This window comes from Rhinolophus sinicus, linkage group LG01 (genome assembly GCF_036562045.2).
Source record: "Rhinolophus sinicus isolate RSC01 linkage group LG01, ASM3656204v1, whole genome shotgun sequence".
NCBI lineage: Eukaryota > Metazoa > Chordata > Mammalia > Chiroptera > Rhinolophidae > Rhinolophus > Rhinolophus sinicus.
Window position 1 is genome coordinate 197,807,007 of NC_133751.1, and position 18,998 is coordinate 197,826,004.

The 18,998-nt window shown below is 37.3% G+C and overlaps 1 protein-coding gene across 10 annotated transcripts in view; it reads right to left on the reverse strand.

Moving 5' to 3' along the window:
- Nucleotides 1-18,998, reverse strand: part of DOCK10 (dedicator of cytokinesis 10) — a 236,387-nt gene that overhangs the window by 18,091 nt on the left and 199,298 nt on the right. For 8 of the 10 annotated variants that reach the window (XM_074314112.1, XM_019736633.2, XM_019736627.2 and 5 more), the window contains exons 32-50: nt 18,822-18,997; nt 18,578-18,694; nt 17,354-17,465; nt 16,511-16,632; nt 16,306-16,420; nt 16,148-16,214; nt 15,903-15,950; nt 15,272-15,373; nt 13,138-13,262; nt 11,776-11,888; nt 10,010-10,147; nt 9,171-9,353; nt 8,528-8,638; nt 7,297-7,512; nt 5,664-5,721; nt 5,233-5,331; nt 2,275-2,381; nt 404-526; nt 158-271 (exon numbers count right to left, since the gene is read on the reverse strand). In XM_074314112.1, the coding sequence (XP_074170213.1) occupies nt 158-271; nt 404-526; nt 2,275-2,381; nt 5,233-5,331; nt 5,664-5,721; nt 7,297-7,512; nt 8,528-8,638; nt 9,171-9,353; nt 10,010-10,147; nt 11,776-11,888; nt 13,138-13,262; nt 15,272-15,373; nt 15,903-15,950; nt 16,148-16,214; nt 16,306-16,420; nt 16,511-16,632; nt 17,354-17,465; nt 18,578-18,694; nt 18,822-18,997 (2,246 nt within the window). The remainder of the gene's footprint in view (nt 1-157; nt 272-403; nt 527-2,274; nt 2,382-5,232; nt 5,332-5,663; nt 5,722-7,296; nt 7,513-8,527; nt 8,639-9,170; nt 9,354-10,009; nt 10,148-11,775; nt 11,889-13,137; nt 13,263-15,271; nt 15,374-15,902; nt 15,951-16,147; nt 16,215-16,305; nt 16,421-16,510; nt 16,633-17,353; nt 17,466-18,577; nt 18,695-18,821; nt 18,998) is intronic. The other 2 variants (XM_074314111.1, XM_019736636.2) reach the window with 2 other exon arrangements.

The window sequence follows — 18,998 nt, forward strand, 5'->3', positions numbered from 1 at the left end:
TCCAGAGAAACACTCAAATATACCCAGACACACCCACACCTACACTCACAGCCCCGCAATCCTTTGGCACATGTAATTAGATGCCCCATAAAGAATAAAAGACAACATTCAACTGCTCAGTAGAATGTATAGGTCATGCAGCTTCCAGTGAACTTACCTGCCCATAAAATGCCACACGATAGTACCGACCAAACAGTCGCTTCTCTGAATTCACCACCTCTGCCACTTTCAGGTACGACCGGTGAATGTCATAGTAGAGATCTGATAATTTCTGAAACCACAGATCGAAGGGTTTCATGAAGAGGATGCTGACATAAAAAACAGGGAGTTCCTACTTTTGAAAGTAGTAAGTAATCAACCAGTTTATAGCAGGATTTTTAACGTCTAGGTCTTGGAAACTTACTTTGAAGTCTCTCTGCTTCTCGAAGACAGCAATGATGGGCTTGTTGACGTCAGCAATGAGTTCATATCTCTCCGACTTCCAAAGAAACTCCACACACATGTACAGCTGCTCCACCAGGATATTCTGCAGTTCCCCACACCAAAGCAAGATTTTACATTGTAGCTCATCCCTGAAACTTAGTTTCAAAACTGTTGCACTGTCACTTTTTTTCGTAGTGGGATTTCTGTGTTGCCTCTCTTTGTTACTGGCTTTTACATATAGCCAGCAAAGGATTGTGGCATCCTCTTGGATTATTCTCTTTCTCTAATTACCATACTTAATTAGTCCTTCAAACTTGCTAATTTAAATCTATGAAATGCCCTCCTATCTGTCTAGTTCTTTTCATTCCCACTGTCACTGATGGACCAAAACCCTGTTTTTTCACTCCCAGACCCCTGCAGTAGTCTTCTAGATAATGTCTTCTCACTCCACGTTGTCTTACATGATGCTCTCCAGTAATCTTTTTTCTAAAACAGAAATCTGATTATGAGGTCTTCGCTGCCCTAAAACTTTGTGGGAACTCCACACTATTGTCTAAACCGCTGTTCGGACTCTCTAGCATGGCATTCAAGGAGCTCCATAATCAGGCACCAGGCTCCCTTTCAGTGTTCCCAGCTCCCTGCCACTGACTTTGCACTTCGGCCATATCACACTATACCACACCATTCTTAGAGTCCTTTCTCAATTCACACTTCTGCCTGTTGTGTTGCAGCACCTATAAGAACATGATTTTCTCATTGGGACCTTCAAGTCCTATCAAATGTCAAGACCCAGTGCAAAGTCTGGAGAACTTTTATTTATGTCCCATCCATCTCCATTCCTACCACTTTCACACACCAAAAATTGTTCCCCTTTTAATTGCAGCCATATATGATGCCTAGATTTATAGCTACTGGCTATAAATTACTGGTCTCAGACTGGCTACTCCTCACCCTGAAGGAAGTTTTGTCTTTCTCAAGGTTCTAAACTCTTTGAATTATGCCTTATTTATCTTTGTATCCCACCCTTAACGCAATGCCTCACATATACTACTGGTTTAATAAATATTCAACTGAATCAAATTACATACTCTCTAAAGAAAGTAGATAATGTTGTTGGAATTGTTTCAACTACGTCTTTCAAGAAAAGATTATTAAACATTATTTGAAATAACCTAAATATGCATTTGCATTTGCTGTTTATTTGCAGTATACCTTAACGTAGAACTACACGCAAAATTTCATTAAAATACATCCCAAAATTTGTTTTTTCTATCTTTATTCTCAACCTATGTAATATTATGATTTTTAAAAATTAACCTTTGTAATATTTTACTTACTTGATGAGGGGAGCTCTATTTTCTCCACCAGAATTGTTGCTAAGTTATCCCCAGTAGAAAGCTTCTTTTTATTAGTGAAAAGTAACCATGGTTTGTATTCCATAAGGAGGTTTTCTGAAGAAACTAGTGAGCCTTTCTGTTCAAGTGTAAATAAACTTTTGAATACATTAAAAAAGAGTTGTGACCAGCTCACAAAAACCTCAGCATCCTTTACCACATTTACCAAAGGACTAGAGATTTTATATTTTATAAAAAAGCTGAGCATCGATATTTGGGTCCATCTTAGAAATAAAATTCAGTTTAAATTTCCATTGAAAATTATGCTTTATCAGTGGCATCTGATATCAATTAATCTTAGCTTAATTTTAGCCTGCACTTCATTTTGCCTCAGTCATATTATGTAGTAACTTCATTTGATGTCGGAATAAGATTTTTTACCCCCTATTTAGTATAATGCTACAATTCAATTCATCTTTTTACTCAGTTACTGTACACTAGATTATTTAAGTCCCACCTCGTTGTATGGTGTATCTTGCATTCCTGAATCTTCTTTCATTGCCCCTTCTTCTTTAATATTTGGGGTAATGCTCAGGAAAGCCGGCCAGCCCATGGAGAACATGCCTTGAGAGGACCAAGCAAAACACAGCATTATTATTTGAGCCAAATCTTGCTTGGGATAAATCATGCCTTTCTTTATGACATCACAAGTGGTAATATTATAAAGCTCCCACAGTCCACAAGACGGTTAGACTGGTACTATTGATAAATACTCTCTGCCAGGCAACCAATGTCACCCTTTTATAATTTGTGTTATTTTCAGGTCACGTATTTTCTATAAGAAGCTGGCATGGGCTTTTGGAGAGAACACAAGATCTGTAGATTGATGTAGTTCCAATGTTCTGGTTTAATCCACCTCTTTGAGCCCGTTTCTCTTATTTGTTAAACTGGAGACATTAATAGGTATCTGAAAGGATGGCTGAAAGGACTCAAAGCATTAATATTTGAGAAAACACCTAGCATGGTCAGTACATTCTAAAGATAATGCTCAATACTCACTAACTTTTACTTGTTTGCCTTATCTAGAAACCTTCTTAAATTTGTGTTAGCATCTTGGCCACCAATATTAAAATAGGCCTGGCTCTGCAGCTACATATGAAAACAGCTGATAATGGGTAATGTCCCCAGAGGAGGGATTGGATCTGAATGGTGGGGAATATGAATAGTTAGAGCACAGCCTGGAGTGACAGACCAGCTTTTGAACTATGGCCCCACCACAAAGAAACCATGAGCTCTGGGGCAGGTTGTTTAACTTCTCTTGGTCTGCTCACTTGTAAACAGGTTGTGACAATAGCACCTAACTCACAGACTTGTTATTGGTTACTAACAGAGCTAGTGCCAGTCTAGAACTTAGCACAGTGCCTTGCATGGAGCATGTGATTTTTAAGTTACACTTAATGCTTTTGTGGGATGTTTTCAGTTTTAATAATCAGCTCATTGGTTATGCAACTAAATTATCACCCCTGAACATGTTAGAGATTATAATAACTATTGCAATCTAATCCTTGCATTAAAATATTCTACTTTCCTACTTCTTTATAGTGATATTCCTTCTGTAATTATATTAAAATATATGAGAATTGATTGTAGCAGGCAAAGTCATGACATACTTCTCACAGGATGGTGATTATTATTAAAGCTGTATTTTCTGGAATTGCCTATATTCACTTATATTCTTATTAAGCACATATTGTAGTGAAGGAATCATTTCCTTATTTGATGTAGAAACATCATAACATTAAAGCTTAATGAGAACTTCAAATAGAGAGGGTGCCAAGTATACAGATTTTAAAAAAGGAAAAAACTATTAAAATTGTAGTACTCAATATATACCGATAACAAAGATGACTACAAGTCACGTTTGACTTCTGCAATGACAAGAGGTGCTCAAAGTGGTTACCATCAGCGTCCAGACACTTCTGATTATGGCAAACTACTACTTGAGCAATGCTGACCAAAGTGCCCACTTGTATACATTTTTTTGGCACCCCTGGTATATGCCAATGGATATAATTATATACTAGCGCATCATAAATGATCACCTTCCTTATTTTAAAGTTTTCTAAACAAATACATTCTTTTCTCAATAGGTATGTTATATTCTAATATTACCTTAGGTCTAAAAGTGGGTATTTAAATTTTGTTTGAATATAAAAGGTTCACACAACATTTGGGGATATAAGTTTCCACAACTTCTCAAACTTCCATCTAGTTTTATCAGGTTTCTTCAATTTTGTTTTTAAGTTTGAATTTGAAATAGTCTTTTTGGAACTGAATAGTATCTAATTATGATAAAAAATAAATAGAGAGGAAGGGCATGTTAAATAAAACAATGATAACTTTGATGATGTGGATATAAGGATCAGCCTCAATAGAAGGTTTGAAGTTGAGGAAAGAGATCCCTGAATTTTCCTGTGGGCATGAGCCATGATGCCAGGTCTGGTCTCTTCCCCAAGGCCCGCAAACAAGTGACCCCGCTGTCTCACAGTTTACTTTGGTCATTTGGTTCAAGTGTCTTATTTGCAAAGTCTACTGAGACTCTTTAGAAAATGCACACACATTTAAAAGAATAACGACCCATTATGTTTCTAAAATATTGTAACTAAAGTCCATTTACCTTATGTTTAGGTATTTTGATCTTACTACTTAAAGATGTGCTTCTGTTTTTCAAATACTGAATTTTTCTATAATTTAACTTTCAGCATTTTGAAAGTTAAATTATTTGAAACAGATTGTAGTTTATAAACTTTGGGGTTGAACAAACTTTTGCAAGAGAAAACTGATCAAATGTGTTCATTATATTGCCAAATTTTTTATAAAGAATAATTATTTAGTTATAGTTACAAAATCTTTTGTTATCAGACATTAAAGATAGAATATTTTAATTTAAGGGTTTCAATATTGTAAATTGTTATATGTTGTAAATTGTCAGAATCAGTTTATGCTTTTAAAAAGGAAATGGAACATGCTGTTTATAAATATAATCTTGTGATATACACCATATTTATATGTCTCCATTTTTGCATCCCTTATTTTGAATAAACAGTTGTATTACATTTCAAAATTAAAATGGATTTCTCTTGCAATTCAAATAATTCATTAACTTCAGAGTAAAATCCCAAAGGCAGCCTAGCAGGCAAATTGGTAGCAAAATACGACTATAGCTCATACTAATATCAGATAAAGTGCAGTTCTATTTGCTGAGAACTTTTCAGTAATCTGAACTTCATAAATTTTGGATGGGTGGGGTTTCTGAATGGTAGAAACTTCGGGGTTTACAGAGTAAATTATGTAGCTCTGAGATAGTTTTCACTTCTAAGAATAGATTTAAGAATTCCACTGAAGTGCAATTTAAGCAGCTACTTGATTTCCTCTGCCTTGTTCCTGGGGTAAAGAGCTCAGTTAGACCACTCACTTCCTCCACCAGGAGTTGTTAGTAATGGGTTGCTATCACTGGGGTGGATATCCTCCGGGAGCAGGGATGGTGTGCAAATCTTTTCCGTTTTCCAGTAACCTATGGTAGTGCAAGATGAGGTTAGGACATTGCCACATGTCTGTGTTAATTCAAGCTTACGAAACTACATATCATTAACCAATAAAGCATTCTCATGTTGAACTAAGAAGCCAACCAGTTAGCCTTGTTGTGCATAAGATAAACATGGTCATGGCATGAAAGAGAGTTGAAAGTTAAAAGTACAACATGATTAGAAATATCAGTGAAAATTAATGCTGCTTAATAAAACATAACTGAGATTAATAACATCTAAAATTAATAAATGAATTTTAAGTTGGGTTTTCAACATGTTGATTTCTGGACTTTTTTCCCCCCTCACATGGTCATCTTACCCTTTCTTTTCAGGTACTCTGCGATGAGGGCCGCTATATGGATATAACACATAGCAGCCTGTAAAAAAGAGAAAATAGTTTCAGAGGAAGACACATGGAAAATTTTACTATTTATGTAAATAGGACTAATCTTCCAAGGTGAGTCGGTATTCTATGTCAGAATATGTGGAAGAATCCTTTTAATGATAGAATTAAAAATAAGAATCAGATTTCCAAAAAATTCACAATCCAGAATAAAATGCATACTTGGCCTTCTTTTTTTTTTTTTTTGATGTAGTTTTCAGGTGGGTGAATGAGCTGCCCTAAAAATTTTCCCATAGAATTAACTTCCTTCCTTAATGCCTAAGTCTCTCTCTATATATACAGAGGGTGCCAAAAAAATGTATAGATATTTTAAGAAAGGAAAAAAACTCTATTAAAATTGTAATACTCAATATATACCAATAACAAAAGAGTATATATAACAAGTCATGTGTATACATTTTTTTTGGCACCCTCAAATCCATAGTTCTCTTGTTTTGTGAAAACTATAAACTATAGCATCAGGGTCTAAACTAGAAATAGCAATAAGCTGCCTTCTTACCTTCTCTACCTCCAGTAATGGCCCCCCTTTGAATTTCTATTGCCTTTAAAATGGTCATTTCACAAGGTGGCATGATTAAATAGTATGACCTAATGTAACCTGTGTGCTCCCCTAACCAGATTATATGGGCAATATTTTATTGTTCTCTAATATCGCCTGTAAAGCCTTAAACATTGCTGAACACATACTAGAACTTGACCTGTTGAAGAGTCCATGTGATTTCAGCTTTTGCTTTTCAAGTTTTACAGAGGAAGTTCTCCATTTTCAGGGCAGTCCAAGAGGAATTGGATTTCTCATACTTGTCCTCATCCAATTCCTGAGAAGCAAGGCTCTGTTCCCATCCTAGAGTCCCTCACAAGCGTTCCGAACAGCTTCCGGTTTTAAGACTATCCTAGACAAGTGATCTCTTCCCAAAGTGGGTGCATTACTGGGAATGAAGCAGAACTTCCCCATGTGGTGTCCGGAAGCCACCTTGGTGCTGTGAATTGCTGCATATAAATTCTCCCAGCATTTACACTGACATAAAAATGTTAGCTATTGATTTATAACTTTCACACAGTGGACTCTTCTCACTCACATGAAGTGTGAGCGTTAACACTCTCAGGAGTTGTTAATTTTCCCCTCAGTTCAGACAAACTGCAAACGAGGACAGGTTACTCCAACCGGAGGTTACTCACCGTGGGGCGAGCTTCCCCATCCAACTCCAATGGCAGGGACGAAGTTTTAAAGCACAGAACAGGAATGTACACAACTCTTAATTTCCAGACACCCTTACAACGATCCTCCCTAGCCTCAGGTGTTTAGTTCTGCATTACGAGATTACAATTGCAGTGGGTTACCCCCCACCCAGACGCTGGCGTTTATTTGATTTCATGTATATGGAGCCAGGCAGCCTTTATTCCTACCTGGAAAATTTAATGCACATCATATATAACCAGGTCCTATCTAGACTAGTGGGAAAACATGGTAAGTTTTTATATTCATCCTATTAATGAAAATCCAATTGTCCTGATACAGAGCCGAGGGAGAATGACAGCCTTCACTAATCACCTCGGACAAGTCTCCGTTTCTCGCGTGGATCTTGGCCATGCTTTCCAGCCAGGTCCTCCGTAGCTCGGGGGTGCTGGCATAGGAGTTGGCCAGGCTGTACTGGAGATCCACCAACATCTCGGGGTCCTTCTCATGTTCCTTCATCTGTGCTGTGGCCATCAAAACAGTCCTTATACGCTTAGTCAGATCTTTCACCTCTGCCGGGAAATTACTGTTCTTTGGAAAAGAGAGAGCCTGGGTCATTATCTGTTTAGAATGTATAAGTTAGGCTATTAATTGTGGTGTGGCATCACAGCTTGGTGCATCTTACCATATATTGTTCATAACTATGTACATTCTTTATGTATGCATTCTATGTATTTTGATTGTGGTTATATACATTTAATTAAAGGTAAGAATTATAGTAGACACCTTCCTTTTTGTTTTCTAGCCCACCTTCTTCTAGTAACAGCATCCTGGTTGTCCTTTGAGATGCTCTGTCTCTGGCTCTAGTTCATGTGATTTGTGTGGGTCTATTTCATTCCAGGCATCAGGGGTGGCACATAATACTGGCCCGGCCAATCATAGTATGCTATGCCCCAGGCCACAGTGATTGGTTTAGGGATGGGCAAATGACTCAAGGTTGGATCAAAAAGATTCAGTTCTGGGACTTTATTGGGCACTATAGAACGAGGTGCTTTTTCCACTCATAGAATACTGCCAGTGTTCTTAGCATTTTTGAGAGAGTAAGTTCATGGGGAGAGCCTACCTGTAAATGAAGTGAACAAAAAAGGAAATTGAACTGAGAGAAGGGCAAAGAGAGAGGCAGTAGGGGGAGGGGATCTGAAAACATTATTTTGACCACTGGATTCAGCCATGTTTGAAGCCAGGCTGTACCCCTGGACATTTCAGTATACTGACTAAAGGAGAAGTCTTTCGAAAGTTCTAAAAGAAAGATAAGATAAATTTGCCAAGAGTGGGATTATGAGAGAATCACTGTATTTTTGGATATTTGTGGTAAATGTTCTTGTTACATACCATTCAACCACACATCTTTGAAATTCCACTTAACAGATTATATGCTGAAAGTATAAGAGCTGCTTATCAGTTCAAACAAGCCAACCTAATATAAACACTCAGTCTCAATAAACAATAGTGAATTTGTGTGTTTTCATGATTTTGATATCTCACAAAAAGAATCCAGTTTAGTTTATTCCTAATTCTTTAAAAAAGCCCACAGAACATTTCTTACTTTCATTTGCTTGTCTCCATTAGCAAAATTATTGGTAATTGCAAGGGAATGTTGAAACCGAGAGCCTCCAATTCCAGCATCAGCTATTAACTGGCTTACAGCCTTGATCAGCTGGAAGAGAAAAGAAAAATGAAACCTCAATAATGAGTAACTCAGAAATAGGAGTTTTAAAGAAATCCGTTGGATTGGATGAATGTATCATTAATTTATCCTTGCAGACTTAATGAATGGCATCTTTATGTATTAAATCTTTAGAAGGCCATGCGATATCAAATGCTTTCCTTATAATCTTAAATACTTAAGAAAGGTTGCAGGAATCTTAAGATGCCTTGAAGAAAGAAATCAATGCATTTAGAATGTGGTGGGATTTAGCATCCTAGAGATAACCATGGTTTCCTCAGTTACATATTCTGTATGATTCTATTCCTTGGCAGAAGAAAGAAAAAGCCTGGGTGGAGTTCTGGGTTTTGCTGATTTCTGCACAGCTGCCGTCTTCCTATGAATCAGACGTGTGACCACCATCTTTAAAGAACCTGGCAGAGGAGTTGGTGACTGGTTGCCATGGGGACAGTAGTCTTTTTATCAATACTGAAACAGAGGAGTGATTTCAACAATAGCACCAATGAAAACTAGCAGCACTTACTTGCAAGTGGGATCGGACAATTGACTTCTGCTTGTTAAATTCAAAGTTCTTCCTCATGAAAAAGTACAGAAGTGCTGATGCTTCTGTCTGAGTTGACCGTGACCTGTGGTTACAGCATTTTAGGACTTCATAGCAGAATGATCCACACAGGTCTGCAGGGCCTTGAAAAAATGCTGAAGGAAACTGGAAACAGAAGCACTGGTGAGGGAGCAGCATTCCTTCATTTTTCTCTTCTCCTCATATTTTAAAATTCCTTAGAACAAAAACCTTCTTTCTTCTTTTTTTTTTTTTTTTTTTACCACATCTTTTCCTTCCATTTGCAAGTGGAAGAGGACATAATTTTATTTATCAAAGTCTATGTTAGTATTTCTTTTCTTTTCTAGAAATAATTGTGCTCTATATGTATCCCTTGCATCAGTAACTGATGACAATCCAAAAGAACTGAGTGAAAGCTTTGACATGTCTTTCAGTCACCCAGCATTGTAAAACCACGGCACGCCAAAAGGTGACAGCTGTATCTACTCTAATGTAGAACCACTAACTTGGCATGAACGGCATGAATGGTGCATTTTACCTAATTTTCTGCCACCAACACTGCATTGGTGGCCAGATGTGTTTTATTCCCTTTTGATATCCAAGCAGATTAGCTGCCAAAGCTGTGAACTTATTTTGAGACCATGAATCAAATAGTTTAATAAAACCCAAAAGTCAAATAAAACTAAATAAACCAAAATAGAAGGCAACAGACCTTCTTTCCTCCATATCCAAAGATGTAAGGATTAATGTGTACTTATTATCATCCTTCACTGAGCTCTCCCTGGAACCTGGAGCACGCTTACCTTGCATACAAACAGTCTCAGGGAGGCAAACACATGCTTCAGTGCTGTGGCCGACTGGTTAACTTGGAAAAAGAGCATGTAGGTATCAAAGACCCTTTTCATCAATGAATTTTGACATTCAGACTGTTGGAGTTGTCTCTGGAAATTTAACACAGAAGTTATTTAGGATGAGTGAAAGGACATCTGTATTCTTTCAAAAAATATTTTCATGAACCTACCCTGTGGTAGGCACAATTCTGGGTGCTGGAAATAAAGTGCTGAATAAGAAGACAAAGTCTATGTTTACAGTGAAATTTACATAGCAGGGATTGAAAAAAAGTACTACATAAGAAAATAGAGTAGAATGATATAATATGATAAAAAGTAATTGCTTGGCAGGTAGGATTACTTTAGATAGAGTGGTTTTTAAGATCTCTCGAATGGATGAACTGCCATGTGAGCTGAAGGAGTGTGCCGTGGACAGATCTGGGAGGATTGTCCAAGGAGGGAAAAAGAGCTGGTACCAAGGACTTGAGTTGGAAAGGAGCTTGTGAGTTCAAGCTTGAGATAAAAGAGCAGAGCAGCCTGGGCATGGGGAGTGGGATGGGGCCGGGTGAGAGGTAGGAGATGACGCCACAGAGAAGCAAGTCCTCAGAGGCATGGGAAAAGCCTGTGAGATGGATGAGATTTGAGGGACATTTGAGCAATGAAGAATTGCTCCATTGAGCAATGAAGAATTAAAATATGGTTTTAGCTTCTTCTCCCACCATGTGGACCTTTCACCTCCATGTAGAACTTTCTTTGTATACTCATTCTGTTTGGTGTAGACTTTATTCAACAGATCCAATGTTTCCTAGTTCAAACCTTAACATCTATAAGCTAATTAGGTTGAGTGAATGTTTTTAATAGCTTTATTGACGTATAATTGAAATACAATTCTGCAGGTCACATTTTATACAATATTATATAAATCGAACCATACAGTATATACTCTTTTTGTCTAACGTCTCTCATTGAGCATTGGCTAATCAATATTCTATTGTATGGCTATAACACCATTTAAAAAGAAATCCATTGACTTGTTGATATAATTTGGGTTGTTTCCAGTGTTTAGTTATTAAAAATAAAGTTTCCATGAATATTTGTGTGAACAAATGCTTTTATTTCTCTTGGGTACATTCCTAATATTGGAATCGTGGGTCACATGATTGATGTTTGTTTAACTTTTTATACTGACATACTTTTTTCTAATGTGTCTGTACCATTTTTGATTCCCACCATCAGTGAATAAGAGTTCCAGTTTCTCCATATTCTTGCCAAAACTTGGTGTGGTCAGTCTTTTTACCTTAAGCCATCCTAATAGTATATAGTGGTATCATTTCACCAAAGATATCCAGATGGCAAATATGCACATGAAAACATGTTCAACAGTATTAGTCTGTTGGGCTTAGCTCTCATATATCCCTCTCTTTGAGAACGAAAAAGACAAGTCACATTCTCACTCAGCCCAGTTTTCCTGACAGGGAAGCAGAAGCAGAAGAAATTAGGAAGAAAGTATGTCTGTTATTTGACAGTAGTGAAATATACATGTGTGTATGTCAGTCTAGCATTAGGCAACTTCTGATAAAATCTGAATCTCATCGTTATCCTGTTTTTCACTCACACTTAAGTTGATTTATGTAAGGTTAATTGATTTCATAAAATATTAAAAAACATTGTCTTGACTTCACAGGACTTTTCTACATTCCATTTTATCAAGCTGCGGAAGATGTTAGGATCCCACTCACCTGGTGAATCTGCGTGAAGAGGGACAGCAGGTCTAGAATCGTCAGGCAAACCTCTGTAGCTACGTTGGCCTCTGTGTCTACATGGTGCACGATATCTATTTCATTGGAGTTGCCTAAAAATACAAAGCAGAACATATATAAACATCTAAGACAACTCTTTGTATCTTGTAAAGGACTTTGTTCTATAACAACATATGCTGTGTTTACTGGCGTTTTGATGAATAATTTATTAAATTAAAGGGCTTTTGTTCAACTTCCTTATTGGCTGAATCAAAAACACTAGACAGAGTCTTCAGTGGAAGCTACAGATTAAATGTTTGTGTCCCCCAAATTCTTATGTGGGTGTGAATCCCAATGTGATGGTATTTGGGGGTGGGGTCCTTGAGAGGTAATTGGGTCTTGAGAGTGGAGCCCTCATCAATGGGATCAGTGCCCTTATAAGAAGAGACACCAGAAAGATCTCTCTCGCCATCAGCAAGAAAGCAGCTGTCTGCAAACCAGGAAGTGGGGGCCTCGCCAGACATCAAATCTGCTGACACCTTGATCTTGGACCTCCCAGCCTCCAGAACTGAGAAACAAATGTTGCTTAAGTTGCCCAGTTTATGGCATCTTGTTGTAGCAGCTTCAACTAAGACAGTGCGTGTGCCCTTTTCGTATGTCAGCTGTACAGTTTCCAACTACCAGAGTAGTCTATTTCCATTATTCTTACATTTTCCCCATTAATTCGGCCATGGATAGTTTCATATTTCTTCCATAATCAGTTTGGGTCAAGTTTTCCACTCCCAGGCTAATAGACCACATGGACAGTGTGCATGAATGGCCTTCTCAGAAAGTCACTAAAAGTATTTACAGGATAAGGCACATGCCTTCAAATAGCTAACTCTGGCCACATGTCCATTTACATGATACAAAACACTGGCCCCTGTTTTTCCCTCATTCACAGTTGGAATGTGTGCATCACTGGATTTAAGATGTCACATTTACTATTTCTAGGCCACAGACAACTTTCTCCTCTTTCCACAGAGCAGACAGCAACAATCTGGTTGAGAGATGCCCGCGTAACCCTCATAATACCAAAAGCCATTTTTTTCCCCCCAGAGGAGCTATACTAAGCATATTATACTGAGAGTTTGCTTTTCCCCTTTCTTTCTCATAAGCACATTACATTTTTTCAAAGCTACTTCCTGGTGATTCTCTTCTCAAAGAAACACTCCCCAGGCTGCAGCAAACCTGACAAGCAGTGGTCTCAGTGACACAATAGTATTCCTTACATTTCTGAAATGGTAGAATGCATTTCATGTCCTACACACATTTAGAGAAAAACTGATAACCATCTGTTCCTGTTATTTCTGATTTACTTACTGGTCATGGTATTGTCTAACATTTGTAAGAGTTTGGGGTTAGAAAGTGCATTTTTGCCTCGAATTATAGGTAAAGTTTGTGATCTGTGCTGCTTATGACCTTCATGACCGGAAGTGGTGTTCATCCTGAAAATTAAATAAGAAAAATGGTTAAAGTAATTGAGATACGTGATATCCAAGTGTTCATTCACATATTCTAGATTGAGTCAAATATAAAATAATTTTTTGAATTGAGACTTTTTATTAAAATATTAATTATAGGTGACATGATAAAAGCGGCTTTTAAAAGTACTTTTGAAGAAATTTTATTTCAGCCAAAGAGAGTTCAGAAAGACATACTGAAAGTCAACAGAAGAATAATAGATACTGAATTGAAATCTGTACAAGCATATTCATTAATATTTAATGGATCATGGGATTCCGTGGATGGGACATTGGCTATTATTTATTAGGAAGGCAAAGTTGCAGACATTAAAAAAGTACAATACTCTATAGCTCAATTATACAAAATTATTTTTAGGATGCAAAATGTAAACATCTGGTCTAAAACAACCCCTGCTTTCCTGCTTGTTTGTATTTAGAAATTCTTCACGTTTTGTCATTCCTTTTGTGACTGCCCACAGGGAGCTGACATACTATCCTTGTGAGGGGACTCTGTGCAGTGCCTTTCCCAGGGCGGTGATTGTGGCCTGCAAGGCTCTCATGCAATACCTCCTTGGCCCTTCCAGCTGGGGGAGCGAGCCAGTGTCACTGTGGTAGTAGGGATACTTCCTATTCTTTACTTTCATTTAAACGACCACTTGGCCAACGTAAATGGAACATTTCTTTAAGGATAGCAGACGATAAGAGATATCCGGAAGAATCAAGCCTGAAAAAAGAGGCCATGGTTTTCTCCTTGTCATATTCCTCAATGTTTATTTGGTTCTGGCTACATCACATACTCTGGGTGGATCAAGGCCCAGGAGACCTGACTTTGGCTTTCAGTGGCCAAGGGAGTCTGGGTCATTCCAGAAGCTATGAGGACTAATGGGTCTGGAATGTATGCCTTGGATCTTTGGGACTGGATTGTTTCCTGGTTTTGAGTCTACATCAGTCTGGAACTCCTGGAGGACAAGTCCTGGTTTCTAGAGTGGACGGGGTGGGGAATAGAAATGGCCAGGACCTGTCCCCATGGTTCAGGAAGGAGCCTGAAACCTAACCTACCAAACGTATAAAACCGCAGTGAACCTCAGATGGGTCACTACTGTCTCTAACCATGAAAAAATTGTTTACAGTCCTCTAGTACCATTTGCAAAATACCCATTACATTTTTTTTTCATTTACTTACTCACAAAGGGGCAATTTCAAGGGGTCTTCATAAACAGAGAGGAAAAATTTATGCTATGATATATTGGCTGTATACTACTTTCATATGTCTTTCTTAAATTCTTTCTAAAATATAGTCATTTTATGTTGCATATTATTATGATACCTCTGGAAGAATAAATTAAACTGGAGGAAATTTTAGCAAAGAATTCTCATCACTAGTCCCAGAAGAGCTTTAAGCAGGATTTCAGGGCAAATGTTTCCCACAGAATAGGTTGCTAAGGGATGGCTGCAGGTCCTATCTGCTAGTCAAATCCGAGTCTAAGGACTTGCAAATCTGAAGTGAGCTTCCTCATTGCCTTTGATCCTTTAAAAAACAATTTCAGCTCTAAGAACACTGCTCAAACATTACCAATACTAAAAATAATGGGGATATCTGACCCCACACTTGACTTTGTCACTAGGAGATTAGCAAATATGTTTTTTCAGGTTTGATGAAGTTAAGATACTCATTAGTTCTTGTTCTATGCAAGGTATTGTGCTCTAGGTGCATGCAAATAAGCTATAATCTTTGCTTTTAAGGTCTTTACAAACTAGTGGGGTAGATAGGAAAGGACCTAAGAAATTTCTTCAGAGAAACATAGAATAACTTGAAATCTGCATTTGGTTTGAAAAAAAAAAAAAATATATATATATACACACACACACACACACACACACACACACACTCATATATGTGTGCACATGTGTGTGTATCCATACCCCACAGATACATACATATATACACACGTAAACATACAATTTTAAATATCAAACAAATGTGACATTACCATTGTGACAAGAGACCTGATGTTTGGCAGGAAGGATTAGATCCTTTGAGAGTTCCATTGTTCTGCGTGGACTGCACAAATTTAAATGCGGCAGCAATTTTTCTGCAAGAAAAACTGGTTTTAATCTTAGCTCAGTATTTGTAATTTACATATAAATAAAGAAGGGAAACTAACAAATTCATATGCTATGAAAAATAAAACCACATTGTCTTCTGGAAATGGGGAATTGGGGATTTAATGAAGGCCCTGGGGGCTTTGTTACCTCTCATGAGAAAAGGATGACAATACCAAGTTATTCCAGATTAACATTTTTTTTTTTTTTTAACTTGCTGGAAGTGTTTTCTTAAATAAGTATCTTCCAAGTTTTTTTCCATATAAAGGTAGACTTATTTGTTCAGAAGATACATGAAATGTGCTTTCCTTTTAGAAAATTGTGTTTTGTGCTTTTCTCCCTATACAAGTTTATACTATAGTTATGGGGCAATCGTCAAACTTCTATGTCTAATGTGAGGTCAACCTAACAATCCTATACGATTTCTAACATATATCTATAAGTCTAACCTGATATATTAATTATGTCACAACTCTCTTTAAAAGACCAGACTAACCTATTAGAACTAAAAATTGTTACCTTATTATATTGCGTTTTCCTAGGTATCTGAAATTTTGAAGACAAACACTAGAAAGAAAAAAAAGTCACATTCTAATTATTCATGCCCTTTCTCTTATACAAACTGTTCATCTAAGTACATTAAAAGAAAAATTAAAAATTTTAAATGTATTTTATGCTTTTTTATTGATAGAATGAAGTATGGTATAATGAACTATTTAGAAGGTTCCAGAAAAAAGTGTTAACTAATCAACTCCATAACTTACTCCAAGATGCTGAAGAAGTCGGACACCTCTCGACTGGGTGCTCTTTGCCAGTAGGCAATCAGAGTCTCTGAAAAGAAATACCACATAGCCTGAGACTCTTTGAAATTCGAAGTATTCTTCTTATTGTTTTTAAATTTAACGTTAAAAGCTCCCTTTACCTTCTGAAATTGTCTTCATAATATGAAGAAAGCACATAAGAAGGCTCCTGGTTTCCGCTTGATCTAACTTGTCAAATCGAAGAGTTGAGCCTATCAAAGACAAGGGTCTTGGGATCTAGGAATCAAAGAACCAGGGAGGATTGAGTAAGAGTAGAAGACTTCTGACTCATTTTAATGCTGAGTACGTCTGGGAGGAAAGTCCTACCTTTTCACAGTTGTCAGTTTTCTCACTGCTCTTCTCATTGGTACTTGGGTTGGAGTCAAGGCTTGCCAGGGAGGCTCTGGAATCAGCATGGTTTACTGTAGAAATAGCTATTGATGAAAATGCTGTAAACACAAGCCACAGCACACAGATGATGATGAGATGTATGGGCACAGACACAAAAAAAGCTAAAATGATGACCCCCAAACTGTTGCTCACTGAGGTGGCAGCAGTGTTGTGAAAGGTTGACATAAAAGAGTCTGGAATTGGTATTAAAAAACGTGCAACATTTTAAGTATCATTACAACGGCTGTGCCAGCATTAAGGATTTAGGAACATTTAGACCATTATACATGGAAATAAAGTAAAGCCTGTTCCTTTGATTTCTTCAAAAGCTTTTTAAAGGAAGCTTCTATTTTAAAAATGTTTTAATAAAAGTTCACAAGGATACTTTTGTGAAAGAAGCTTTCAATTTTTGACAGTTTATAAGAAATCAAGATGACATTTCCAAAATAGTTCTTAAAAATATTCTTTGAAGTTGAAGGGCTATTATATCTTAAAAGGCTGTATGCAATAAATACTTAAAGATTGTTTCCAGAATGAAGCAATTTGATAACATCTGAGTAGATTGCTCCTTGGCCAAGTAAAAATGAATGCTAAGTAGAAGAGGAAGTCACGGGATGACACTCCAAGAAATACGTAAAAAGACTCTTTAGCTTTATAAATGTAGTATACTTTGCCATATGGATTACATGCAATGGATTATGGAATGGGTGAAAAACAGAATGATATACAATGTAAATATGGATGAGTATTCAACACATGTCCTCGGAAGGTCTCAAGTACCTGCTATGGAATTTAAAACATCTTTAGAAAAGGATGTATCCACAGAGTTTGCATGTTTCATAGCTGACTGGCTGTGAAATCCTCCATTGGTGCTGAGGTCATCTCTAGACCCCTGTATTCAAAGCATAGAAGAAATTAATGGGAATCATCGTATTTCAACACTGTAAACCCACATAGCCGTCTTCACTACATTTTGAATTAGATAGTATTTGATTTGATCTTTTATACTCCAGCAAAGGTCTTCCACCAAAGCAGGTAGTGAAAATGAATACTGTCAAAACCATACTCTTAGTCACAATTTGATTTCTGACATTAATTTTAAATCTTTCACACTGAAGTGGAAACTCTCTTTTTGATACAGGCTAAATGGCTGGAATTGTTATTGATATATAGAGGGATTATATTATAGATTATATATCATTTTTATCATGAGTTATCTGATATATATTACTATTAGTAAAATCTAGATTTTAAATACTTATGTGTCAGTCTCTATGATAAGTGTTTTCTAGGACACAATTTAATTCTCATGAGAATCCTGTGATGGAGGCTTTTTAACCCATTTTATAAACAATGAAATAAAAGCTTAAAGAGGTTAGATAATTATCTAAGTCACATAGATAAAAACTGATACTGCTGAGATTTGAACAAGGTCCCAAAGAAAAAAAACCCCAAAGCAAAGCACCTAACTCTCAGATGGTGATATCTGGCATAGTTACAGGATTCACTGGGGTGTTAATTCATCTGGGATTTGAACACAGGCAACAGATCCCAAGAGGCTTGTTGTAGAGCCACTATGATGGCTCAGTGGAGGCAGGATGACAAACAGGCCAGTCCTGGGCGGAGGCTATAAATGAGGCACTGGCTATACTAAGATCAGGTGGTCATACAGGTGATAGATAAAGGTCGTGGGGAAAGGTATTCACTGAAGATGGGGCCATGAACACCATAGAGGAACCTGGTTAAAACTGGAGAGAACTGAAGGCGATGCAGAGAACAGAGGAAAATGAAAACAAAATGCTGAAGAGATGGACTAGGTGAAAAGCTTCAGTGACCAACCTGGAACAAATAACACTAATATGAAAGTCTCAAAAATACCTAGCAATAAGTACTGCTTAATCCTGAGTTGCTCACAGTTGGGGGAGAGTAGTTCTCCAGGGCAAAAATATAAAAAATGGTAAACTCTTTATTCAAACAGACATTTGAAATATGATGCCAACTTACCTGGTTCGATGTATTGACAGTGAAAGGATACAGGTCCTTCAGGTAAATCCTTGGCATATTGTCCAGAAGCATGCCATAGAGGGGCATGTATAAACTCGCTATCTGGGCCTGCTTTCGCTAGGTGAAAAGGGAGCCAAAAAAAATGATTCACATAAAAATCAATAGACTCGTAGGTTTGATTATGCATTTAATGCAGTGAGCCATTAAATGGTGTTTAGGGAAGGGAGAAAGGAAGACCACTTACTGGTTCTCTGTATCGATCATCAAATGAATGCTTAGCCATTAGATTTTTTAGGACAGCTAAAGCTAAGTGCCTGATATCTTGGTCTTCCTGCAGAGCAAAACCGACTTCTCGGAGAAGAATCCCGATTAAGAAGTGCTTGCGGCAAAATTCATTCGTGACTGAATATTCAGGCATATC